The sequence below is a fragment of the Miscanthus floridulus genome, chromosome 2 (genome assembly GCF_019320115.1).
Source record: "Miscanthus floridulus cultivar M001 chromosome 2, ASM1932011v1, whole genome shotgun sequence".
NCBI lineage: Eukaryota > Viridiplantae > Streptophyta > Magnoliopsida > Poales > Poaceae > Miscanthus > Miscanthus floridulus.
This window is the reverse complement of record NC_089581.1, coordinates 151,602,740-151,627,072: the sequence shown is the minus strand read 5'-3', so window position 1 is coordinate 151,627,072 and position 24,333 is coordinate 151,602,740. Positions and strand designations below refer to the sequence as shown.

Here is a 24,333-nt window from a genome sequence, read left to right as displayed (position 1 = left end):
GTTGTGGTTCCGTCGTGCCTCCAGCTAACGAGGCCATGGCATTTGCTGCATTGCATTTCTTGGTTGCATTTTTTTCTCTTTAGTCAGCTCTACACGTTTGTTCGTGTTCACAACTACGCTTTGTTCTTTGGTTCGAAATGTGCACACATGCCTTCTCTGATTCTCTTCTATCGATGGCCAAAGCACCAACCGGAGCTGATTTACCTAGTAGTAGTTGTCTGTTACTAGGCCCAATGAGACCAACAGTTACTTTCTAATCAGGCCCACGATACCAACAGTTATCTATAATCTGGCCCACAGGAAACGAGATGTGCTACCATCAGTTTAGTCCCGTACTGCTGAGCCAGCAGTCATCTCCACCGTCTTTGAAATAGCACCCGAGCCAGCCTTTGCGAGGCATGCAGCTGCGTGGTGAGCACAAAGCGAACTATTCTTTCGCCTTTTACTAAAGAATACCGTGTGCTCGCCACACAAAGCAGCAGCATACACAAATTTATGGAGGGATCTCTTCTCTGATGAGAGGGATCTCCTCTGATGAGGGGGGCCCACAAAACCAAGGTAGGGATCTCTTCTCTGATGAGAGGGGCCCACAAAACCAAAGTGAAAAACATTGTATTTATTTTCATTTTTGGGGCTAACCATAATTTTTGGAAGATTGGGCCATAAGGATTTGCCATTTCAACCTCAGTAAACACTGCTGATTATTTTCATTTTTGGGCTAACATTTGCCATAATTTTGGGAAGATTGAACCATAAGGATTTGCTATTTCAACCTCAGTAGAATAAGGCAATACCAGTAGCAATTGCTTGACAAAAGAGCTATTGCAGCAAAAACAAGCCACACATGCTTTCTATTGCTCACTTGACTAGAATGCCTGCATATCAGTATGTTGTAATGTTAACCTTCCTGACATGTACAAGTACAATAGAATTCCCTATATGCAATTTTGCACACAACAAATTCTCAACTTCTTCTACCTAATCACCTATTCCACAAACAAGATTAGCAGCAACCAATAGCTCAAAGAATTCTCAGTCACACTAGGAGAAACAATATCATCTGGCATGCGTCCAAACTCAGCTCTCAGAAGACATGATCTCAAGCTCAGCCCACCAGAGCGGTGACACCTTCGGAGTCGCCCCATCAGGCCCCAACGTGGTGATCTCTCTCATCCGAGCTGCAACCTCTTTCATCTGCGGTCTCTTCTTTGGATCCGGATCAATGCAGGATCTTACAACCTCACAAAGGGCACGTGCAGTGTCTTCGGGGAAGAAACCGATGCTAGAGTCAATCAGCTCCTCAAGACGCATCTCACCTTCAAAATAGGGAGACGCCCAGTTTTCCAGTGGTCCATCATCCTCAGAACAAGGAACTCTTCCGGTCAATATCTCCAGCAACACCATGCCGTACTTGCGCACAATGTTCTCAGGGTCTGGGGAGAAAGCCAGTTCATTGTTGGTAGAATTATGTCCCTTTGCATCATTCCAAAATTCAAGATCTGAGACTTTTGCAGCGAAGTCATCAGTAAGGTATAGTGTAGTTGAGTCAAAGTTCCTCAGCACAACTGGTGTTTTCAGCTGATGCATGTGCTCAAGACAATAAGCAATGCCCATGGATATCCTGAGCCGTGCCATCCAGTCAAGCTTCTCTGCTTCCCTGACTGCAGTGAAATCAGGAATGCATTGTCAAACTTTGATCAACAATACAGAAGTCATAGTGACAAAAATTGTACACAGTGAAGAGAACAGTTTTGTGACAGATGAAACTGAGAAACTCATGACAGCAATGCCCTTACCATGGAGATGCTCAAAAAGTGTCCCATTTGGAGCATATTCAAATACCATCACCCTGGTAAAGGGATGCTCTTCCTCACAGTAGCCAAGCAAGTTCATAAAATTCTTGTGACTTACTTTGGACAAGCTTGTGATCTGAAACCATTATTATTTTCATCGATTAAAATTAAGCAAGTTGTATCTAAGCAGACTGAAGATAACTGTACAATACCTTTTTCCTGTACTGTGATTCATTTTCTTTCGACCATTCTTTTGCAGATGTTACCAAGCTTGAGGCCACTGCAATTTCAACTCCACTAGATAAAGTTCCCTTGTACAGCATGCAGGTAGAGGTAGAGCCAATTATATTGCTGAAATCCTCGCATGCCGTTTCCAACTCTGATCGTTTCAGCGAAGGTACACCTAGAAATATGATTACAGCATTGTGATATATAAACTGGAACGGTACCACATATATGGTATATACATAGCTAGGAAAAAACCATACCAGTTACAAAAGCTTTCTGCAATTGTCCACTTAGACCTGTCGCCCATGGCCTCACAGTTCCCATTTTCTTAGCTCGGAAGCAGAGAATACTAGCTGCTGATACCAAAAGGAAAACGGCAATCCCTGCTGCAACTAAACCATAGGTTGTCCAGGAATGTTTATGGCGAGAATGAGGTGGAGTATCAACTATAGGATCATTTTCATCTTGCCTAGGCCCAGGCCTAACCAAATGTGGAGGGGCTAGGGGTGGATGATGATTTGAAGTTGATTGGCGTGGCATTGATCGTGAACTATGTGGTGATGGAGACGGTGAACCTTCTGGTGGCGACATGGATGGTGAGGGTGCTGGAGCAGACGCTGGTGCTGGTGCTGGTGTTGGAGCTCTTCTATGAGATCTGCTCTTGTGCGTTAGAGTCCGTGCATGTGGGAGATGAAATAGGCCATCTTCGTTTCTGTCTCCAATCTGCAGCAGTCTCCTGGAATTCCTACAGAAGGATTAGTCATATTAGCAAGCCAAGAAGACACATTTTCTATAGATGGCAGTATGAAAAATAATTCTCTTGATTTTTTTTATTCACGCTCATTTTTTTTTTATTTTCTGAACGGACAATTAAGTTTCAGAATTGAAGTTGAAACGTTTTTTTTTTTGGACCTAGCCATCCTTCACTATATGGCTTTTACTCCAAAGCTTTACTGCTGGATCCAGTACAAAGAGAAGCATGACAACAGTTAAAAAGATTCAAATACCCGGTGGCTGATTCTGATACCAGTTCAACCCAGAGCCTGAGAGGCAACTCTTTACAAGGTCAAGAAACCAAAATCACAACTTTTTGCTATTTGCCAACCCATGTGTGAAAAGAGGCCAATTCCAGTCCCAAGAATAACATTCACTGAGTATAAAAAAAAAAGAACTGTACCCATTTCTGGCAAGTAATAACAAACTTTTGAGAGTACAACAAGTAACAAGTAACAAAATGAGATTCTAAGAATCTGAGCACACTAACCTAAAACTAGACGAAGCTCCATTGCTCTCCGCACCAACTCCGAAGCTTGCAACCCCTGCTGCAAAGCAGGGAGGTAGCAGAACACCATAAGCCCAAATGCACACCCAATTACACCGACGAAATCCAAAGCTCAAGGAGAAGAAACAAACCTGAGCTCCCGAGCGGCCAAGTAGCGGCAACCAAGAAGAACGCATGGAGCGGCAGCCTCGGTGGCCGCCGCCGCCGCGGCTCCATTACTAACTCACTCGACTGCAGCTCGGGTCGGCACAGCAAGTGCAGTGGCACGGGCTGGAGGGGGAGCCCGAGGAGGCGCAGGCTTAGAAGGCTGTCACTGGAGGGGAGGAGGGGGTGCGTTTGGGAGGGAACGCGCAGTCGGTTGGGGCTTTGGAGAAGGCCAGAAGGGCGGTGGAGACGGCAAAAGTAGCAGCCGGAGGGTGGTGGACTGGTGGTGGTGGTCTGGTCTGGTGGGGCGGAAGAGAAGGAAAGGAGGCGGCACGAAGGCGACCACACAACTAAAGGACTTTCAGAATTCTTTTTTATTTTTCAACTAAAGAAAATGTTTTGGTTGTTGTTGTAATCATTTCGCAGATATGAATAATCCCAGGTTAATCTAGCTACCCAATCATTTCGTAACGACATGTCTCTGCATTAGGTTTTGAAGACTTGCCACGCCGTAGATTAATGGAACAGTTGCTCAATCTTTGACACAAATAATATCCCCACATTGACGACAACATTATAAATTTTATTTGGTTTCAAAAGTATATTGGTGTTCGAATCCAGTGTCATATCGGTTGGTTAGAGCATTTTTCCTAAAAAAATTGTTTCCAAAATCAATAAGTTTTTCTAGTCACCAAAAAAATTGAGAGCACAATTATTAGGTTTCTCCAACCATTTCCAAAATCTTACTCTTAAAAATCGGTCCTACATGAAGATTTGTTTGACGCTAGCTTTGCCTTCTCGTGCGTAGGTCACGACCGTCATCCCGCAGCCTCGCCACGACCGCACCTAGCCATGCTCGACCACCCTTAGGCACGTCCCAGCTAGCCACTGCTCAGCCAAGCAGTGGCTGTGGCCGGCAAGTGGTGGCTAGGGGTGGCCGCCTCCAGGCTTGGCTAGAGCACGCCAAAAGAGGCTAGAGTTTCTTTCTTGGAGCGAGAAGGAAGAAATGTCGGTAGAAGTCGTGCCAATGCCGATTTCATGTCGTCCCATATACATATCTTTTTGCGTGTCTCGATAGATTTCAAGTGAGGAAAAAAAGAAAAGCACACCTAAAAGTATGTGCAAAAAAAAAAGAGAAAAGCACGCCTAAAATATTTTAGTGTATGTAATAAGCCGTGATAACATGTCAAGGCTTTATGTCTTGGCAAACGGTAATGCTCCTGTTTGATCGTCCGTCCGTCTAGACGGACCCCGCCCGAGTTGCGCCGCTCTATAACGGCCCCTGTCCGCACCGCACCCCATATAGTCGTAGCCTCCTGCCTGTTTCTGGAATGGACCTTGATGTCTCCATTCTTCACAAAAAAAAATCACCGCTGCAAGCGCCATGGTGTCCCCTCGACTGTGTCATAGCCTCCCCTTCTCCCCTCCTCTCCATGGATCCAGCGAGGCATGCGTCTTCCCTCATGTCCGGCGGCCTCCATGGCGTCCCCTCCTCCCACTGGATCTAGCCAGCGGGCTCAAGAAGCCGTTGGCGCGCAGGCGGCAGCTCAAGCAAGCTATTGACCCTCCCTACTCGGGCCGGCGGTGCCCTCCCCAGATCCGACAGCGTCTCCTCTCCCTCGGCCAACAGCGGGCATGGAGGGGGTGTGCGGGCGCGCACCATCCAGCGAGCCTGCGCCACCACAGTTGCCCACCAGGTAGGTCATGGCCACGCGGTGATGCTGTGTTTCAAGTGTTTCTAGACGCTTTTTCAGACATGTTGCAAGCACATGTTTTAAGTGTTTCAGATGTATGTTAAAATTGTTTCATGCGGATGTGGCAAAAGTATATCGGGATGTTGCATATGTTGCAATGGTTGTACACGTATGTTGCAAGCGTCTATCCCCAATGTTTCATCTGTTTTTTGTACACGTATGTTGCAAGTGTTTCAGACGCATGTCTCTAAGTGTTTCATATGTCTTATTTGTGTACGTTGCAAGTGTTGCATCTGGAGGTTTTAAAAGTAGATTGGAATATTGCACTTGTTATAATGATGGTTCAACTGTATGCTTCAAATGATTTATCTATTTTAGACGTATATTACAAAAGTTTTATCTAGATATTATAAAAGTAGATTGGGGTGTGCATGGCACGGCGCTGCTGCTGGGCTATAGCCGTGCGTCAACCCACGTGAGTTCCCCGTACGGAGCATGTGGTGGGCGCGGGTCCCTAGGGGCGGGACGTGAGACGCGGGGGTGTGGGGCGCGATGCGGATGTGGGAACGGTGCAAGTGTCAGCCGCGTCCGTACGTGGCATCCTGTTCAGACATCCAGGCGCTAGGGTTTCACTTGGCAAATCTATCTTCTGTGCACCCTTGCTGAGTTCCGAGGTCTACAAGACGCATCTGCGTGGATGTGGACGTGCCTGTCGAGAATGGAGGCATCACGTGAAGCAAGCAACGCACGGGACGGGATGCCGCAATCGCCATATAGCCTGTTCGGTTGGCTGGTTCGTATCTGTCAGGTACCATAAAACGGGGTACCCCGAGCGTACACCAAAAGGGGCACTTAAATTCCATCAACGACAAAGTTAGAGGGTAAACCATGGGCTCATCACCAGCCCCGTCCGAGCCCACCAGGCTCTCCGCCTCGCCTCAGGCCTCTCACGGGAGGTCTCGGCGTCCTGACGCAATCTCCGCCTCGCGCGAGGCCTCTCACGGGAGGCCTCGGTAAGGAGCCCAATCTCCGTCTCGCCCGAGGCCCTGTGCCTACAACCTCGAATGAGACAGCTATTCTCCGTATCGCTCGAGGCTGGCTTGTCCATAGCCCGTCGCCCCCGCCTCGACCGGTCTTCCCGACAGCATGTCATGTCCCATTAATACGTCAACCACTCCCGCAATCTCAGACGGACGACGGCTCGACACCACGAAGTGGCCGACGGGACATGAGGTCGCATCAGCGCCATACCGGCTGAGACAGGGCACGGCGGGGATTACCGGCCACTGTATTCTGACGCTGTGCCCACGATCAGCGCCCGTACTACACTGTGCCCCGCGATCCCCGCCTCGAAAACAACACGACATGGGCAGCCTGGCCCGGGTCATCATCGCCTCCGAACCAGTACACCAGATCAACCGCTCCCTCCAGGCCTCGGCACTCTGCACCAGGGGCTCGGCTATCTCGAGATTCGTGTCTGCCGAGACCCCCCAACGCGGTGCGGCCTCGGCATCGACCGAGCCTCGGCCTCGCGCACAGTCAATCCACAGCGACCCGCACGCTGACCGCCGCACCCGCTCCGAGGCAGCCCTGGAGCTCCCATGACGCACAGGATCGGATGTGACCAGCACGCCGCCCCAGTGCTCCAAGGACGGACCACTCCGACAACTACGCCGCCACAGGAACAGGCTACATGGGCTCGGACACGCCGCCTCTGTTCGCACGACGCCGTATAGTTAGCATATGTACTACCCTTGTCCTTCCTTCAAACTATAAAAGAAAAGGACTTGGGCCATTTCTAGGGGAGAGGTTCTCACGAAGAACAACACCCTGTAACACGCACACTTCCCTGCCGCTTGAGAGCAATGTCCCAAGCGGCACACATCACTCCCCGCCGAGACCTGGGACTGGCTCCCTCTCTCACCTAGCTTGTAACCCCTACTACAAGCACTTCGGTGCAAGGAATACAAGATCAATCTCTCAGACTGGACGTAGGGCACGAATTGCCCGAACCAGTATAAGCCTTGTGTCTCTTTGCATCACCATCCGGAATCGGGAACACGCAGAACAAATTCACTAGTTGGTTGAGGACCCCCTGTCCAAAACACCGACAGTACCGTTGCTGGTTCGTGAAGAAATACTGCTGGCTGGTTTATGTGAGAGAAAAATATTATTATGGCTAGAAATTTACGATCGTTTACGATAAGCCACAGCCAAACAACCGATAACCCAAAAGTCCCCCCACCCCTGATCGCAGACGAGGGGGACGCCTCACCCAGTTGACCGCGATCGGGAAACCGCCCCAGCAGCAGCGCCAAATTCGACGGAAACATGCCACGATCAACCGAGGATCCACCGTCCACGTGACACGACAAGGTAGCGAACACTATTAGGCTTGGGCTTGGGCGCTCATCAATTCGCAGTCAACGGTAATCTCAGACGGGCAGAGAGATAGGGGTCGGTTGAAGCTGAACCAAACAAAAAGGGCGCCACGTTCGTGATCCCCAAGTGAATTGGAGGCTCACGTTGCCGCCGATCACGAATGCCTGCCTGCCTTGGGCGATCCAAGCGATCTATGATCTATCTAGGATGTGGCACGGTCGCGAAAAAAAAAAGATCTATCTAGGATACAATACAAACGTCTACTTGGACGCAGCGCAGCAGGATTTACATTTTACAGGAACCGTTGTGTCCAGCGGCGACCTTATTCCCATGCGGCCGTGCAGTGAAGGTGGCGAGGTGCCGGGTCGTTCGGTTCCGCCGCTGGGCGTCGCCTTTCACCAGAGATGAATCCAGGTGTGGGGGCGCGCGGCCGTGCGGCGACAGCAAGTGACGGTGGAGGGTGTGGCGACTGGGACGCGCAACCGTGCCGTGCGACAGGGACACTCGGACAGGCCTGCGTCGTCTCATCTGGTTGGCCTCGGCCAGTCGGTGGCTTCTGCAGTGCTGCTCCTTGATCATGACGAGCAGTAGCAGTGCTCCTGCATCTTCCTGGGAGTTCAGTTGTCTCGGATGATTAGCGCCTGCCATCTGCACAGACTGGGGGCTGTTTGCATGTTTCGTTCCATTATTAATATTAGGAGAACCGATAGATATTCTTGTCAGGTTAGGTAGGCAGCTACGCCCTGTTCGCTTGATCATTTCTGTGGCTTATAAGCCGACTAATGCTGTTTTATTGTGAGAGAAAAACAATATATCATGACCGATAAGTATGGCTGACGATCAAGTGTAAGCTAAGTCAGCCTGATTGCCTGCCTGCTGTCTCATTCCATCACGAATAACCCGGTGTACGGCACGGCCTATGACGAGTGAGTAAACGCGCAGGCGAATCGGAGACCCTCCACACTGCAGTCTCTGCAGCTGCCGAGCTGCGGCGCGCAGGAAGTCGTGAGGTGCATGTTGCTGCCTGCCTTGGCGGTGACGAACGCTCGCGGCTCGCTGAGTCCCCAAGACATCGCCGCCCGATTTGTTTATTTGTCCACCACACGTATCTACGATCACGATCGGATACGTGTGGCAACGACTTTCTGGGGGTTAAGATATTGCCGTGCTGCCGGTGCCCGGTGACGGGGGAGGAGGGGCGGCGTCTGGTGGTTGAGAGCTACCGCGTCCGTAGTAGTAGTGGCGAGTTGCTGCTTTGGTTAGCGGAGCGGGATGCGGCGGCGGAGACGGGGAACGGGCATCATGGCTCGCCCGGTGGCTTGGAGTGTTAAACACGGGGCGTCCTGATGATCCATCCATGTGCCGTCGCGAACTCGTCGTGATGGAGGGGAGGGATGGGCCGTGGTGCTTCCAGTGGTGGAGTGAGGCGCAAGCCAGAGACAGGCATCGGTTGCGCGTGCCGGCGTGCGCTTGGCTCCGCTCCCTCCTGGAGTCCTGGTCCTGGCCTCCCACTGAGACAGAGGCATGTGCCGGAGGGCGGAGGCAATCAGATGACGCTGGGGTGACCCTGCCGGCCCACGCGCCGGCCACGGGACACGGACACCTCCGTCGCCACTGCCCAGCCCCCAGCCCTCTCCTATGCGGGAAACGCGTGGAATGGGCTGAAATGAGTCCCAGTGAACACGGGCACCGTGCAGCTTACAGTTTACTTCACCGCTGCGCGCCGACGCACCTGCTGGCCTGCACTCACCAAGACACTCAAGGAGTCTCAACGGTGACAAGCGTTGTATCAAAAGCGCCCTGGCTCCCTACTCATTCAGAGAATTAAACTGTGTTGCCAGCAAGGCACGCTGAAAAGGAAAGGATTGGAATTGGCGTGTGTATCAGTGTCATATACTCCTATATGGCATGTTAATGATTCACAAAAGCTGATATTACTGTCTGAGATTGACGATTGCAGTGAGGTGCAACGATGACTTGCGGCAGGCTGTGTCGTTTTGGGTTTCATTTTGGCTATGCTGTCGATGTTAGGGTTTTCTGCTGGTTTTCCTGTAATTAACCATGCAAGTGTAATGCTTTCAGACCTGGTTTTTCTTATAAACTGGATCAACTCTTTCCACTTAATTAAAAAACAGAGCTCCTGTCGGTGTGTTCAAAGAAAAAAAATTGCAGTGAGGTGCAACGTGAATAGAACTCTGATGCTATGAAACATTCATTAATCAAAATATCCAGATCACATTGCACACCTGCAAATATTTGGCATGCAACAGCAGGGACCCAAGCACCCGTACAGAACCGTAAGGAGAATAGGAGATGCATTACGGCCCCGTTCGGCTAGCAGAATTTTGACCGAAACAGGCTGAAAAACACAGTTCTGGCTGGATTGTTGTGAGAGAAAAACACTGTTCCGGCTGAAAAAAAAAAAACCGAATAAGCCGAATATGGGGTAAGCCAAGGCCTACAAGCAACTCCAGCTGTGGTCACTTCGCTACCGATTTTTAATAACAAGAGTGAATATTAACAGAACTTATCAATCTACTCAAATCTCTTTTTCACGGGGACTTTTTCCTCCCATTCATCATCTCTTTTCACAGTGCAACCTACCGGAAGTAAATGGAGATAAGAGGGATGTCAACATCGTTCCCGTTGTCATCCTCACAAGCAACGACGACATCCAGATGCTTCCTGTATTCTGGAATGTCCACCTTTGCCACCTCCTTGGCAACATCTGCGATCTTCCTGCTCAGTCGATCCTTGTGCCTTGGGAACATTGTGTTGTAGAGCAACGATGTGCCGCAGGAGACACTGTATGCACTCAGGCCCTTGCCGCTTAACCACTTCAGGAGCTCTGCAACTGTGATGTCTCCCTTGATAGACCACCGATCCCATACGGTCCACCTCATATCTCGATGCTTGATCACAGTGGGGGGAACAGGTTCAGATACGGTGAGCATCGGTAGGGCCAGGTTAGCAAATGTATTGTGGTAGTCTTCAATTGGGTGCCCTCTGGCCAGAACCTTGTAAAGCTCAAGGCACACAAGTCCTGTGGCCATGGGCCATGGCAGTTGAAGTTGCAATGGCTGGGATGATCCTTCCTGCGATAATTTTTGCCTTCAGCTTGTCAACCACTGGGATGCCATAGTTCCTGGCACGCATATTTGCAAGACCAGAAATTAAGTCCATGTGGAAGTTTGTATCATCATCCTGTATAGAAAGTGGTGTTAATTAAGATAACAAAAAGGATCGACTGTTAAAGTTTCTATCAATTTTATTTTTATACAGAATGTTCAACAGTTCACATTTAAACAAAAATGCTCATATATTACTATAGCAGTCCTCTTCAATATTTCATGTTAACAGAAACCACAATAGGTAATTTTTTTTCTCAGCTGGATAATGAAACAGAAGCATTACACAAATTAGACAGAAAACAAACATGAGAGATCAAGTGAAAAGAGCTAACTGACTTTTATCTCGCTGGAGCCGTGTAATGTAAATAATGGATTACTACTAGCAAGGAGTCAGAGGCAACTAACTTCTGTAATCCAGTCTAAAGCATGAAGGAACATGACAGAACAACAGAACCTATGTTAATCTTTATGCTTAACAGGCCAGGACATATCCATTGATTTGTATTTAAAAGAATGTGAAGTTCTCCTAGATTCAAAATATTTTCAAAAGAGTAAAAACAACAGCAGGGAAAATTTTAAAACACAATGTCTTAGCCTTAAAATAACAGAAAGAATATTTAAATAAGGCTAACCTTCTCAAACTGAATAGGTTTCATTTGGAATCTCGGAGGTAGTTTCTTGGCACATGCTTCCAGCTTGGTTAAAAGATCTTCGATAACAGCAGCATCGTCAACTGAGGCACTGGAGATGTTTTTGGTCTTCTCATCTGTCTCAACCTTCACCCCGCTCTTTGGCTTAAATTCAGGTACTGCAACTTTACTGACTGTATCAGTCAGATTATCAGTGTCCTTTGCCCAATCAGGTATAGAGATTCCAAAAGACACTGCCCTCAATATGGAAGCAGACATTATAAAATGGATGTGTGATGAATCAGCAGCTGAAAATTCCAGTGGGTGAGGGAAACGCTTTGGGGCAGACCAGAAAGGGGCTCCCATGCTAGTGGCAGCATCTTCAGGAAACGTGAATGTTAGCTGCTTCACACGATTGGAGAAGTAATCTTCAAATCTGGGGACAAAAGGAGGGGGGTAATTAGACAGCATCTAAAATGAGTACCATCCCTAGTCCTATTTTCTTCAATGATACTCAGTAAAATCAGCCAAGCTCTAAGATAGAAAAGATTATTCAATGCAGACCAAAATAAACAAATAAATGTTGCTAAAGAATGAACAAAATGGGGAGATAAATCATACTTCAGTCTTGCCCAGGTTATGCAATTGTTAAATGTTTCACAGCACTCCTTCTCAAGGCATTCACATATGCGATCAAGCAACTCCCTGGCCTGAGCATCACCTGCCTTTTTCATGGAGGCAGCATATTGAGCAGGATTAGACAGAAAAGAGTTGACTTCCTTTGGAGTTTTCTCGAGCAAACCCTCAAACTCTGAGCAAGCCCATGTTAGACAATGGTCAATATTGTGTGGAAATGAATGGACTGTGCACATGGGTGCCTGCCTCTCAGGAGGGTCTCGTGAAGCCCCATAATTTTCAGTAAGGTGAGGAATTACCACTTGCGTGTTACATTTTGTACCCAGTGTTCCAGATTCCAGGAGTGGTTTCTGGAAGTACAAACATCCCATGTCCATGTACATCCTAGCATTAACATTATCGAGTGCATTAATGACAACATCAAGGCCCTCCCAGAATGCATCATGGAACACATGCTCGGTCTCTAGACAGGCACGGTTCTGGAGAGCATCAATGCGCAGGCAGGAATTGATAGCACTAGCAGCTGTGGCAGCTACTGTAGATTTAGGCTGTCCAATATTCCAATCACGGAACAGAAATTGGCGGCTCAAGTTACTTTTCTCAATGACATCATCATCTGTTATAGTAATTTTCCCTCTATGGCTGCAAGACACTCCCATTAAAGCTAGGTTCTTTAAGAATTCACATCCAAGAGCGCCAGATCCCACAACAAAGACATTGGCATCCCGCAGTTTTTTCTGAAGCTTAGAGCCAAAAACAGAAATCTGAGCATCATAGCGACTACTCAATGGCTTCAAGTCTTTAGGGTCCAATTGGTGAGTTGGCAGAGATTCGACCGAATCGAAGTAGAAGAACTGATCAAGACAAACTATCAGATAGTAACAACATACTGTACTAGACAACCATAAAATATCATGTAAGTCATGACAATTACCTGGTACAGCGGATGAAACTTCCCAGAACATGCCTTCACAACTTCTTGACCGACAATTCCACCAAACATAGTAGCCATTGGGTTCAGGACAGCTTTAGAACCACTCGCAAAAAGCCGCAACAAATTCTCATCAAGCTCGCCTTCTATCTTGTAATCAATTGTGGCTTCATTGATAGAAGTAGCGAACTCCACAAACCTTTGGGCATCCAGACCACAAGCAACACCAGGGAAGCGTCCAAACTCTTTCCTAAATTTATCCAAAGCTATAAATGCAAAATGAAGCAGAGGAGGGCGGGTAAACTTTGAAAAATCACTCAGACGGAAATCCCCAGGTTCTCTAATCGAATCTCTCAAACTCTTAAACTTTAAGATCTTCCGTTCTTTCACCTGTGTAACAATTCCACCTTTTGTATAAGTGCCAAAGTTACTTGTATCCTCAATGCAAAAGGAAAATGGTCCTGCGCACATTACTGTCCTTGGCTTGCCATCATTGAGTTCTGTCATACCCTGGACCTCTGAGAAAACAACAAGATCACCATCCTTAAAATCAAGGCGCTCATCATCAACACAGGACACTATCGTATGATTGTCACTGTCAGTGCTGATGGTGATGGATGCAATTATGCCAGTACGTGGATCTTCACCATCGACATCAAGAACAGTGAATTCAGGCCCAAAATCACAAAACACACTACCAAAAAGACCACGGACTTCTGTCTTGATAAAGGAAATTGGAGACTGATGGTTACGACAATAATCATCGAACTCAAACGCCTTGTCCAAACTAATGTCAGTGAAAACAACCACCTGAAAAATCAGACAACTATAAGTATGATCACTATATAATAGCTGGTGAGTTTACGAAGTTGATGATTTATGATACAGATAAATAAATAAATAAAAACTGGATACTGTAGCAGTATGTTCAGTGATGCTACCAAGCATAACATTATCATTTGCTTTACACTTATCTAAGCCAATATGCTTCAATCATATGATGTTACTAATCAGCAGTTTAACCATGGTCACTTGAGGAGTTCTAAGTTGGCTGAATATGGAATGTTATCAATACTATCAGCTATTCTGCAGATAATGACCAGACACAGGCCCACAGAGCAAGATACCAATATAGAAAGTTAAGGGGTTCTGCAGTAGAAGGAACCACCCTTTTCACATAAGCCCTTGTTTAGTTCCACCCCAACTTCCAAAAAGTTGCTACAGTACCTGTCACATCGAATGTTTGCGGCCCGTGCATGGAGCATTAAATGTAGATGAAAAGAAAAACTAATTGCACAGTTTGGTGGGAAATTGCGAGACGAACGTTTTGAGCCTAATTAGTCCATGTTTGAACACTATTTGCCAAATAAAAACGAACATGCTACAGTAGCCCCAAAATCCAAATTCCTACAACTAAACACAGCCTAAGTAGGTTGGAAAAGGTAGATCATGGATGTACATGATACCATGAAATAATATCTGAGGCATATGCAAACCCTATACTGCAATTGGCAAAGAGATACAGTGATACACACAGATTTGCACTACATTCAATTTAATTCCATATTTCTTTTTTTTAATTCAAGAAAACAAATTCAACTAGGCCCTACAAAAGAAAAGCATTTGGCACTAGACAGTGCTCATATGAGTTTATGAGAGAACATATTGCTCACAATCATATGCTCAGCCACTAAAATAAAAAAGGAGAGCAGGAGAAGAAAAATACAAGGTCATATAGAAGGGCAAGATGGATTTGCTTGCTATTATCAAAACAAAGAATTAAGCTGAACATAGTTATACAACACGTCATCCCATACACTTGAAAACAGATCCTGAATGCAAACAAGGAGAAGTAGCAAATTTTAGCACAGCGGAGAACCAACAGACCTGGAACTTTGAAAGGTGCTCAGTGGTCAATTCTTATGTTAGAGCATGTATGAGAGCAGCATTGTTAAGTTCTTGAAGCTTTGCAACACAAGCAACAGCCCTGTTCTTCCCGATGTCATCCTCAGATAGAAAGAAATTGCTTGATAGGTCCCACATTTCCACATTTCCGATATCATGTAGGGTGACAGGTTTAACACCAGCCAGAGCAAGATTCTTTGCTGTTGGGAGGAAATATTAGTTCCAAAGACCTCACCAAGATAATGCTTATAAGACATTCTAGCATTAGAATATGAACAAATGCACATGGGAAATACAATGATAGTTATCTAACAAAAATGATTAATTACTGGCTGGCTCAAGAGAAAAGAAAAAAAAACATTATGTTCCTGTGCTGACAAGAAGGTTTTTGTTTTGGGGGGAGGATACAATTTGCTCATCGTGTTGAGTGTTGATCCGAATTATATGACTATACAGGTAAACAAGTGAGAGGCAGTGACTTGCGCAGTTATACTGCTACACCATGTCTTATAATGAGGATGGCCATTAAACAGAATAGTAAACAAAATATGTACATAAAAATCAGAAAAATGGCCGCACCATTTGCATTTCTCAGTTCAACAGAAACTTTAACAGATTAAACATTGGAGCATAAATGTCTAAGGCTGTCAGCCTTTTTGCTTGCCCAGTTGCTGCCCATATATCCATTACATGCAACAGTCCCAGCTGTATTTTGCAATCCACCAATTCAGCATGTATACATACTATTGTATTGCCGAACCATAAGGATTAGGGAACACAGGAAAACATTAAACGTACGACCAAACAAAAATAAAAAAAGGAGCACGCACCGATCTCGGCCCCTAGCCCGTTAAGGCCGGAGATGAGGACGTTGGAGGCAAAGAGCTGCCGCATCGTCTCCCTTCCGTACACAGCGAGCTGCCTGCTGTGCAGGTCCTCGTCGATCTCCACCACCCCGCTCCCATTGCTGCTCCCGCCGCCGCCCACATCCGCCCCGGCCACCATCTCTTCCGCCTCCGCCGCCGATTCCCCCACCCCGAGCCTTCTTCACGACAGCGTCACCGCCGTCCTCAGCTCCCTCCGCTCTCTTCGTCGTAACTCGCAAGCATATATCGAAAACCCCTGCACCGCACAACAATAGCATCAAAACGAATCAAAAACCAAAAGCACCCAGCACCCAAAACCCCAGGAATGGCGGCCGGGAACACGGATCGAATAATCGAAACGGGTCGACTCGACGAGGGGCAGTACGGCTTACCAGCGGTGGCGATCGGAGCTGCGGCTAGGGTTCGCGCGGCGGTCGCGGCCGCGGGTCGCCCCTTCCTCCCGGCTTCTTGGAGGCCAAGCTGATGCTTGATGAGATGGAGGTACATGTTGCAACAGTGGCGGCCGGGGCGGGCAGAGGAGAGAGGGGTTTTGCGGCAAGGTGGTGACGGTGGATACGCCGATACGGTACGGGTGGCGTGGCTGAGGCGTTGAGCTGGCGGAGGTGGAAGGCCTCGAGTGATCAGGGCCGTTCGTTGTTGTCTTGTTGAGAACGACGGTTGTGATTCTGTGGAGGGCATGTCGGGTGGACACGGTCCATGTCTGAGAAAAGATGCGACTGGTCAATCGGAGTCGGAGGCATCACGATGCTGACAAGGACCGGTGAAATTTACCAGGACTCCGTTCGGCTGGTCACTTTGCCGGCTGGTTTGGACTGAAGCTGAAACCGGTACAGTGAGCAGCATCAGCCAAAACCAGCAGATGTGCCCAGCATTAGCCGATGTAGCACGAGCAGCCATTTGATTTCAAAAAATGACGCCACAGCCTTCATTTAATGCAGTTTAAATTCAAATTCAAACAACACTACGCAGCAGATACAAGTAGAACACCAGTAATACAACCATGACAGCCGTTACATCATTCAAATACTTGTCCAATGGCACCATTTGATTACACCCAGGTCACTACAATACCAGGATGAGGCATCCAAAACAACCAGCCCTTACATCCTTGACACCGAATTAGTGGTGGGCACATTTACATAAATTGTAGTCCCTAGAAGCCACATACTTAACTGGTAGCAGAAGTGTCACAACATCATACTTCTCCTACGCAGTTGCCCATTACATCAGGTCATAAACAATTGTTTGCAAATCACAACAGTCCTCTACATCTAATTGGGTGCATAGGTGGAACAACAATACAAAACTTGTACCCCTTTTAGGTACTTCAGATAGTAGGAAGACGAAGCCCAAATGTCAACATGCACATACCAACTTGAAGCCTTTTCTTCATGTTATCGGCTGCTCACCTTGCTCCCAGTCTCCTCTAGTTCACACTCACCTGCATGTTCAAAAAAGCCTTTTCAGTCCCACTTAGACACTGACCAACAGATTCATGACAACGGAACTTTGCTAACAAAACTTTAACATATTCACATACGTTGTTGTCATCCCAAGGAGTCTAAGTCCGTAAGTAATCCAGTCCCGGACTTGTTACATATCATTAGGGTCACTTAACGCCATAGCTACCACTTGATGCAACTCGCCAAGTCCTTGTGCTTGCCTGTGCCTCCCTGGTTGCTTCTAGCCCTCCAGATCATGCACGTAGTTGTGCAGTGCACACAATGCCGTAATTATCTGTGATTGCTTCGTTCCCGAATAGTGAGGTACGACTTTCAACATTCGTCACTTAGCTTTCGTGGCCTCAAATGTCCTTTCTATTACAATACGCGGCTTCGAATGGTGGCGGTTGAACACCTCCTACGCGTCTCGAGGGCCCCTATCCTTGAACTCCTTCACCCAGTACCTCTTATTTTGATACGGCGCCAGATATTCTGGGCGAAGTATGTAGCCGGAGTCCACCAAATAATACCGTCCTGCACACGAACATAGCACCACAAAAGGTCACAAACACTTAGCATGCAGCACTAGTCACCAACTGCATCCATACAACAAGGAAGTCAACTTAGGTAGACAAACCTGATGGTGGGTGTGGGTAAGTGGGATCCGCCTGTGCTATCTTGATCACATGTCATGCGCTGAACCCTCTATCCCGGCCCTAATATAGTGAACCTCATGTTGAAGTCACAAACAACAATCACATTTTGGGTTGTCCTCCCTTTCCTATTAATGAAATCCTCACGTACTACTTCATCAACTAGCACATCTATGTGAGTTTCATCAATGGCTCCTATGCAGCCATCAAAAAAAGGGTGTACTCTAACAACTCTTGCGGCACTACAGAATAGGTGTAGTCCTTAGGCCTAATCACGTCATTTGCAAAGTGAACCAAGGCGTTAAGAACTCGGGCAAATATCTTGCTACAGGTGCCTAATCCCCTCATAAATCTCTCATGCATTTGCCTCTGAGATTGCGCTGTCCCAGCTGCCCAAAGAAACATGCTTAAAGCTTTAATATATTCAACTTCCCTAGTGGATGCTAGACCGTACCCTCCAGATAATATGGCATGCAACCTTTGGAAAATTGCAGGCTGCTTACGAAAGTTCTCAAAGCATCTACGACGATTAGCCAAGAGGTTATCTACCCATTGTCGACCGGTGATGTCTGGCTGATGGTAGACATAGTTCACTTGTGGCGGTACCATCATCATGGACATCATTGCATATCCTCCCGCCATAGCTGCTGTTACAATTTCATTGAAACTGTTCTCACTTGAATTTTCACTCTCTTCATCACTTCTTTCCATGCTCGAAACAGCATGCATGAGACAATATGCAGCAAGTTAACTTCATGCAGCCTCTAAAATGTACAACAGTTCATTAGTTTCAAATAACTTGTTCATATGCCACCTGAACCTATCGGAAGGTCAGCCCAACAATTTAAGAAACATGTACTCAACTAGGTCAACCTAGAACACCAATTAATATAGAAACAGAGGCATTACAACTGCAAACAGCTTAATACAAACCTTCGAAATTAGAGATAATTTATGACCACTTGACTTTAGTAGAAGTTGAAAGGTCTAAGAACAAGGAAGCATAAACTGCATCACGTCGAAACTCACAACACATTAGTTATCTAAATTCAAATCAGTTAAATATGTGCTAAAATATATAACATGATTGCAGCTACTTCAAGTCAGTGTTTGTGGTAAAATGACATCACCAGAAAACAAAAATATCAGCAGGTAAGCATGCCCTCGGAACATGCAGATTAAAAAATTATACAGAGAACATGGCATAGCAGTTAGGTCTTATGCCATCACCAAATATCAAAGCAGGTAGCTCATACTAACCTCTTGGCTACCTCACGTCTTCCATAGCCTTTCAGGGCTAATCGTCCAGATGTGGTTACCTCAGCGACCCCTGCAAAAAAAACATTGTTAGCCTACTCAGCCAAAGGAAGGTACTTAACACTTGAAATGACAAAACCATATACAACACAACAAACAGCTTATTAGGAGTTCAGTACACAAAACACATATACATCACAACAAACAGCTTATTAGGAGTTCGGGAAACAAAGTTGAAAGGTCCTAATATGGCTAGAGGGGGGTGAATAGACCATTTAAAAACTACAAATCAACTAGAGTAATTTGATTAGTATGACAAATAGCGAAATGCAAACTTACTCTAGCTCTACAAGGGTTGCAAGCCACCTATCCAACAATTCTAGTTGCAATGATTACTAGGCACACAACTTGCAATGTTACTACTCACCAAGAGCTCTCAATCTTGCTACTCTAAAGAGATCCACTAGATGAACTTAAAATAACAGAGCAAGCTCTCAATTCTAATTACACTAAAGAGCTTGCCACAACTAGTTTGCAAGAATATAAATAAGTGAGTAGTATGATTATACCCGCTGTGTAGAGGAGTGAACCAATCACAAGATGAATACTAAATCAATCACCGGGAGAATACCAAAGGGAAAGAGACAACCAATTTTTCTCCCGAGGTTCACGTGCTTACCGGCACGCTAGTCCCCGTCGTGTCGACCAACACTTGGTGGTTCGATGGCTAAGAGGTGTTGCACGAACCTTATCTACACAATTAGACACCGTAAGAACCTACCCACAAGTGAGCTAACTCAATGACACGAGCAATCCACTAGAGTTACCTTTTGGCTCTCCGCCAGGGGAGGCACAAGACCCCTCACAATCACCACGATCGGAGCCGGAGACAATCACCAACCTCCGTTCAACGATCCTCACTGCTCTAAGCTATCTAGGTGGCGGCAACCACCAAGAGTAATAAGTGAATCCTGCAGCGAAACACGAATGTCAAGTGCCTCTAGATGCAATCACTCAAGTAATGCACTTGGATTCTCTCCCAATCTCACAATGATGATGAAACAATGATGGAGATGAGTGGGAGGGCTTTGACTAAGCTCACAAGGTTGCTATATCAATGCAAATGGTCAAGAGAGTGAGCTTGAGCCGGCCATGGGGCTTAAATAGAAGCCCCCATGAAATAGAGCCATTGTACCCTTTTACTGGGCACAACACGGGGTGACCGGATGCTCCGGTCAGTTCAACCGGACGTTGGGGTCCTGCGTCCGGTCGCCCGATGCTTGCCACGTGTCCCTCTCTTCAATTACTGAACGCTCGATCTCAACGGTCATATGACGACCGAACACTGCAGCTCAAAGTGATCGGACGCTGAACCCCAGCGTCCGGTCGTTTCTAGTAAGGTACCAAACATGAAATTTCACGACCGGACGCGTCCGGTCATGCTTGACCGGACTCACCCGACGTCCGGTCACTCAACGTTTCCTCTGTGCGCCTCATGTCAGCATACGTCAGCACTGACCGGACGCACCCTGCCAGCGTCTGGTCACTCTTCGCGCCAGCATCTGGTCACAAGACCGAGACGTGTGCTCACTGCTGCTACTGACCAGACTCTGAACCCAGCGTCCGGTCACTACACCACCAGCGTCCGGTCACTCTATGAACCCCTGTCTTTTCTGTCTAGGGCGTCGGTGGCACCGTTGGACTATCCGCACTCTACGGGCGGACACTCCGCCGGTGAAGTTTCTAACCCTTGCTCAAATGTGCCAACCACCAAGTGTATCACCGTGTGCACATGTGTTGGCATATTTTCACAAACATTTTCAAGGGTGTTAGCACTCCACTAGATCCTAAATGCATATGCAATGAGTTAGAGCATCTAGTGGCACTTTGATAACCGTATTTCAATATGAGTTTCACCCCTCTTAATAGTACGGCTATCTAGCCTAAATGTGATCACACTCACTAAGTGTTTTGATCACTGAAACAAAATGACTTCTACTATTTATACCTTTGCCTTAAGCCTTTTATATTTCTCTTTCTTCTTTTCAAGTTCAAGCATTTGATCATCACCATGCCATCACCATCGTCATGATCTTCGCCATTGCTTCATCACTTGGAGTAGTGCTACCTATCTCATAATCACTTTGATAAACTAGGTTAGCACTTAGGGTTTCATCAATTAACCAAAACCAAACTAGAGCTTTCAATAGTTCGGCCACGGGCCACATTACATCGCGGGAACTTGAACAAACATGCAACAACTCAATAAAACTAGTGGACAACTGAATGCAAAGGATATAAGATGACACTCAAATGTCATCATAGGTGGCTAGCACACTAAACATCTGATAGTCTGACGTGCATGTACTTCACTACATCCACCAGGACTACTTGTTGTTCCTGTTCATGTGCCACGTGAGCCAAGCAATACGTTCTTCTGTGTTCACCAGATTCTTGAACTCCCTATGGGACACAGAGTTCTTGAATAGCTCTAATGCTTTGAAGAACATGTCTGAACAACTTGGCACACCATCGTCCCGTAGGATTTGCATTGCCTCGTCGACCTCCACCTGTTCACGGGTATGTTCTTGATCATGAGATGTACTCTTAGTAGCAATGCTTTCGGACAAACATGCCATGTACTCCTCCATGTTGTAGGACTTCTTCTCTAGGCTATTAACAGCATGGTCCCTGGTGCCCCTCTTTGAACTGGAGTTGTCGCTGTACGTTTCGCAGAAATGTTGTGGCTCCACAATAGGAGGGGGCGTTGAGGCACGAATACCACCAGCCGACATGAAACAACCCATGTGCTAGTTCTGGTCGCCGTATAGTGCTTCAAGTTCTTCCAGGAACCGAGGTGGTCTTCCACGTCTACAACCAGCGGAACTTGTTTCCTACGAAGAACACAATCGCAAGTGTTAGTAAGATGGATGCAATTAGGCACTACAATGGCAACAAAAATTGACAGCTCATGGGAACAACTATTGGAATTACCACGCACTCGAGCTAGGTACCGGCCTGGCTGTTCCAGTATTTAGGGTCAGCGGCAACGTCCCCCATACGTGGGTCCCTACCAAGCCTAGTGGCTGATAGCTCATCTTTCCATTTAAGGTATGTGGCTTTCAGGGCATCTAGTTTGTTGTTGCATTATTTCTTATCATAATGGGGGAAGTAGGTATAAATGTTGTTCCAACTGGTGGTAGTTAGCCCAAACTGGTTGAAGTTGAAGCTTGGTTTCATCGTCTTGCCAATGCGCGCGTTGGCATGGCATCTGTCGGCACGTGTAATGGCTAATTTTGTTTGGGGCCTTTTGTGTAGCAATGGTAGCGCACAAAGGAAAGGCAACCACGATAGAACTAAAATAAGCAGGAATGTGCATAACAGTTACTTGCCTTCCTTATTCGCTTCACGCGTTTGGCACACAAGTTGTATCGAGTAGCTTCCGGTGGCGACTAGGAAGCTATTGACGATGGTGCCAATACAAAGAATTGAAACAGGCCAACGATTCAAAGGTGGTTTAAGTGTGTGGAGACCTACATGGAACACAAGGGAAGATATTATAGCTCAAGATTTAAGAGTAGGCACGAAGTTGGACCTATGATGCATAGATGAATGAGGCAACAAAAGGAGGTTGCAAGCCACGTTGTATTCCGCCTTTAATTTATAGCATCCAAGTTTAAATTAGACAATTGCGTACTGGTTTGGATAGTAGAGCGATCACTACTACAGAATTGGACATCACTGCCGGCCTCATCACTGTCGAATTTTGAGAAACCGACAGTGATAGCCCATCACTGTCGGTTTTTGGCTAAAACCGACAGGGATAGGACACTGATAGCCCAACCGACACTGATATTCGGGTCTTCACTGTCGGTTTTAGCTAAGAACCGACAGTGATATTAGGCCATCACTGCCGGTTTTAGCCCAAAACCGACACTGATACTATCACTTGTCGGTTCATGGCTTGAACCGACAGTGATATGCTGCAAGAAAACTTCATAAGTTTCTCATATGATGTCCAATAAAGATGAATTTTATATCAAAGTTGTAGTACTTGACGAGATCTACAACTTTTCAGTTCAAACTTTTTTAATTTAAGATCATTTGGATGTCCAAATATTTTCATTTAAAATCATCTTTCTAACTAAAATTACGTTTGATTTCTAAAATTTAAAATTTGATTTTTTTCAAATGACTTCGGATGGAGAAATATCCAAAACAAAAGTTGTAGATCTCAAAAAGTTATGGAACTTTATAGTTGACAACTTTTTCATTTGAAATCATTTACTACTTCAAAATGCTGATTGAAATTAAATTTTGAAATTGTTAAAGAACTCTGATTTCTCTTTTTAATCTCTGGCTAAAACTTGTAACTAGTCTTTCTCCCTCATACTAACTTCAAATTTGACGATTTTTTCCTAAAAATTTCTAAAATCATGCTTTATCAATTTATTATTTTGTTATAGCTATTATTTTATCTATCTTTTCATGTGACTGTGTTATATATATTTGAATTTTGAATTTCAAAAAATATTAACTTCAAACGTCATTTTGGAACACTAAATGATTTCAACCGATGGGACCTCTCCTAGTATTAAATTATTTTTTTCCTTTTTGTCGGGTACCTTAGAACGAGGTACCCCAAGCAAACATCAAATGGGTCGCTAAAATCCCATCTAAAAAATAAAGCTAGAAGGTAAGCCGTGGGCCCCTCACCTGCCACGACCGAGCCCACTGGGTCCTCCTCCACCTCGCCTCGAGCCTCGAGCAGGAGGTCTCGGCATCCTGGAACAAACTCCGCCTCGCGCAAGGCTCCCCAGGGAAGGCCTCGGTAGGGAGCGCCGTCTCCGTCTCACCCGAGGCTCTCCAGGGAAGGCCTCGGCAGGGGGTACATTCTCCGTATCGCGTGAGGCGTCTCGCGCGAGGCCTCGGCAAGGAGCCCGATCTCCGTATCGCGCGAGGCCTCAGTCTTCGTGTCGCTCGAGGCCGGGTCGCCCGCAGCCCGTCACCCCCCACCTCGACCGACCCTCCAGACAACGCGTCATGTCCCATTAATGCTTCAACCACTCCCGCAATCTCAGCCGGACGATGGCTTAACGCCACAGAATGGCCGACGCGACCCGAGGTCGCATCAGCGCCATACCGGCCGGGACAGGGCACGGTGGGGATTACCGGCCACTGTGTCCTAACGCTGTGTCCACGATCAGCGCCATACCGGCTGGGACAGGGTACGACGGGGATTACCGGCCACTATGTCCTAACAATGTACCCACGATTAGCCGCCCACTCGAGGCCTCGGCACTGTACACCAAGGTCTCGGCTATCTTGGGGTTCGTGCC

The 24,333-nt window shown here is 46.7% G+C and overlaps 1 protein-coding gene, 1 non-coding gene and 1 pseudogene across 6 annotated transcripts; 1 reads left to right on the top strand and 2 right to left on the bottom strand.

Moving 5' to 3' along the window:
* Positions 1-402: 402 nt before the first annotated feature.
* LOC136541132 (U5 spliceosomal RNA) lies at positions 403-524 on the top strand. Its single transcript, XR_010780228.1, has one exon. It is a non-coding gene; the product is annotated as a U5 spliceosomal RNA (small nuclear RNA).
* Positions 525-795: 271 nt separating this feature from the next.
* Positions 796-3,711, bottom strand: LOC136540121 (protein MALE DISCOVERER 2-like). Of its 5 annotated transcripts, none has more exons than XM_066532119.1 (6): positions 3,435-3,711; positions 3,286-3,343; positions 2,282-2,757; positions 2,006-2,196; positions 1,797-1,929; positions 796-1,661 (listed from the first exon to the last, which is right to left on the bottom strand). In XM_066532119.1, the coding sequence occupies exons 1-6, from the start codon at positions 3,517-3,519 to the stop codon at positions 1,078-1,080; spliced, it is 1,527 nt and encodes a 508-aa protein (XP_066388216.1). In that variant the 5' UTR covers positions 3,520-3,711; the 3' UTR covers positions 796-1,077. The 5 variants fall into 5 exon arrangements, with proteins under 5 accessions (XP_066388216.1, XP_066388217.1, XP_066388215.1 ...); XM_066532120.1 differs by having other exon boundaries at positions 3,286-3,340; XM_066532118.1 differs by having other exon boundaries at positions 797-1,661; positions 2,282-2,766; positions 3,286-3,340.
* A 6,167-nt stretch (positions 3,712-9,878) lies between these two features.
* LOC136540120 (ubiquitin-activating enzyme E1 3-like) lies at positions 9,879-16,183 on the bottom strand (annotated as a pseudogene).
* Between the last annotated feature and the right edge of the window lie 8,150 nt (positions 16,184-24,333).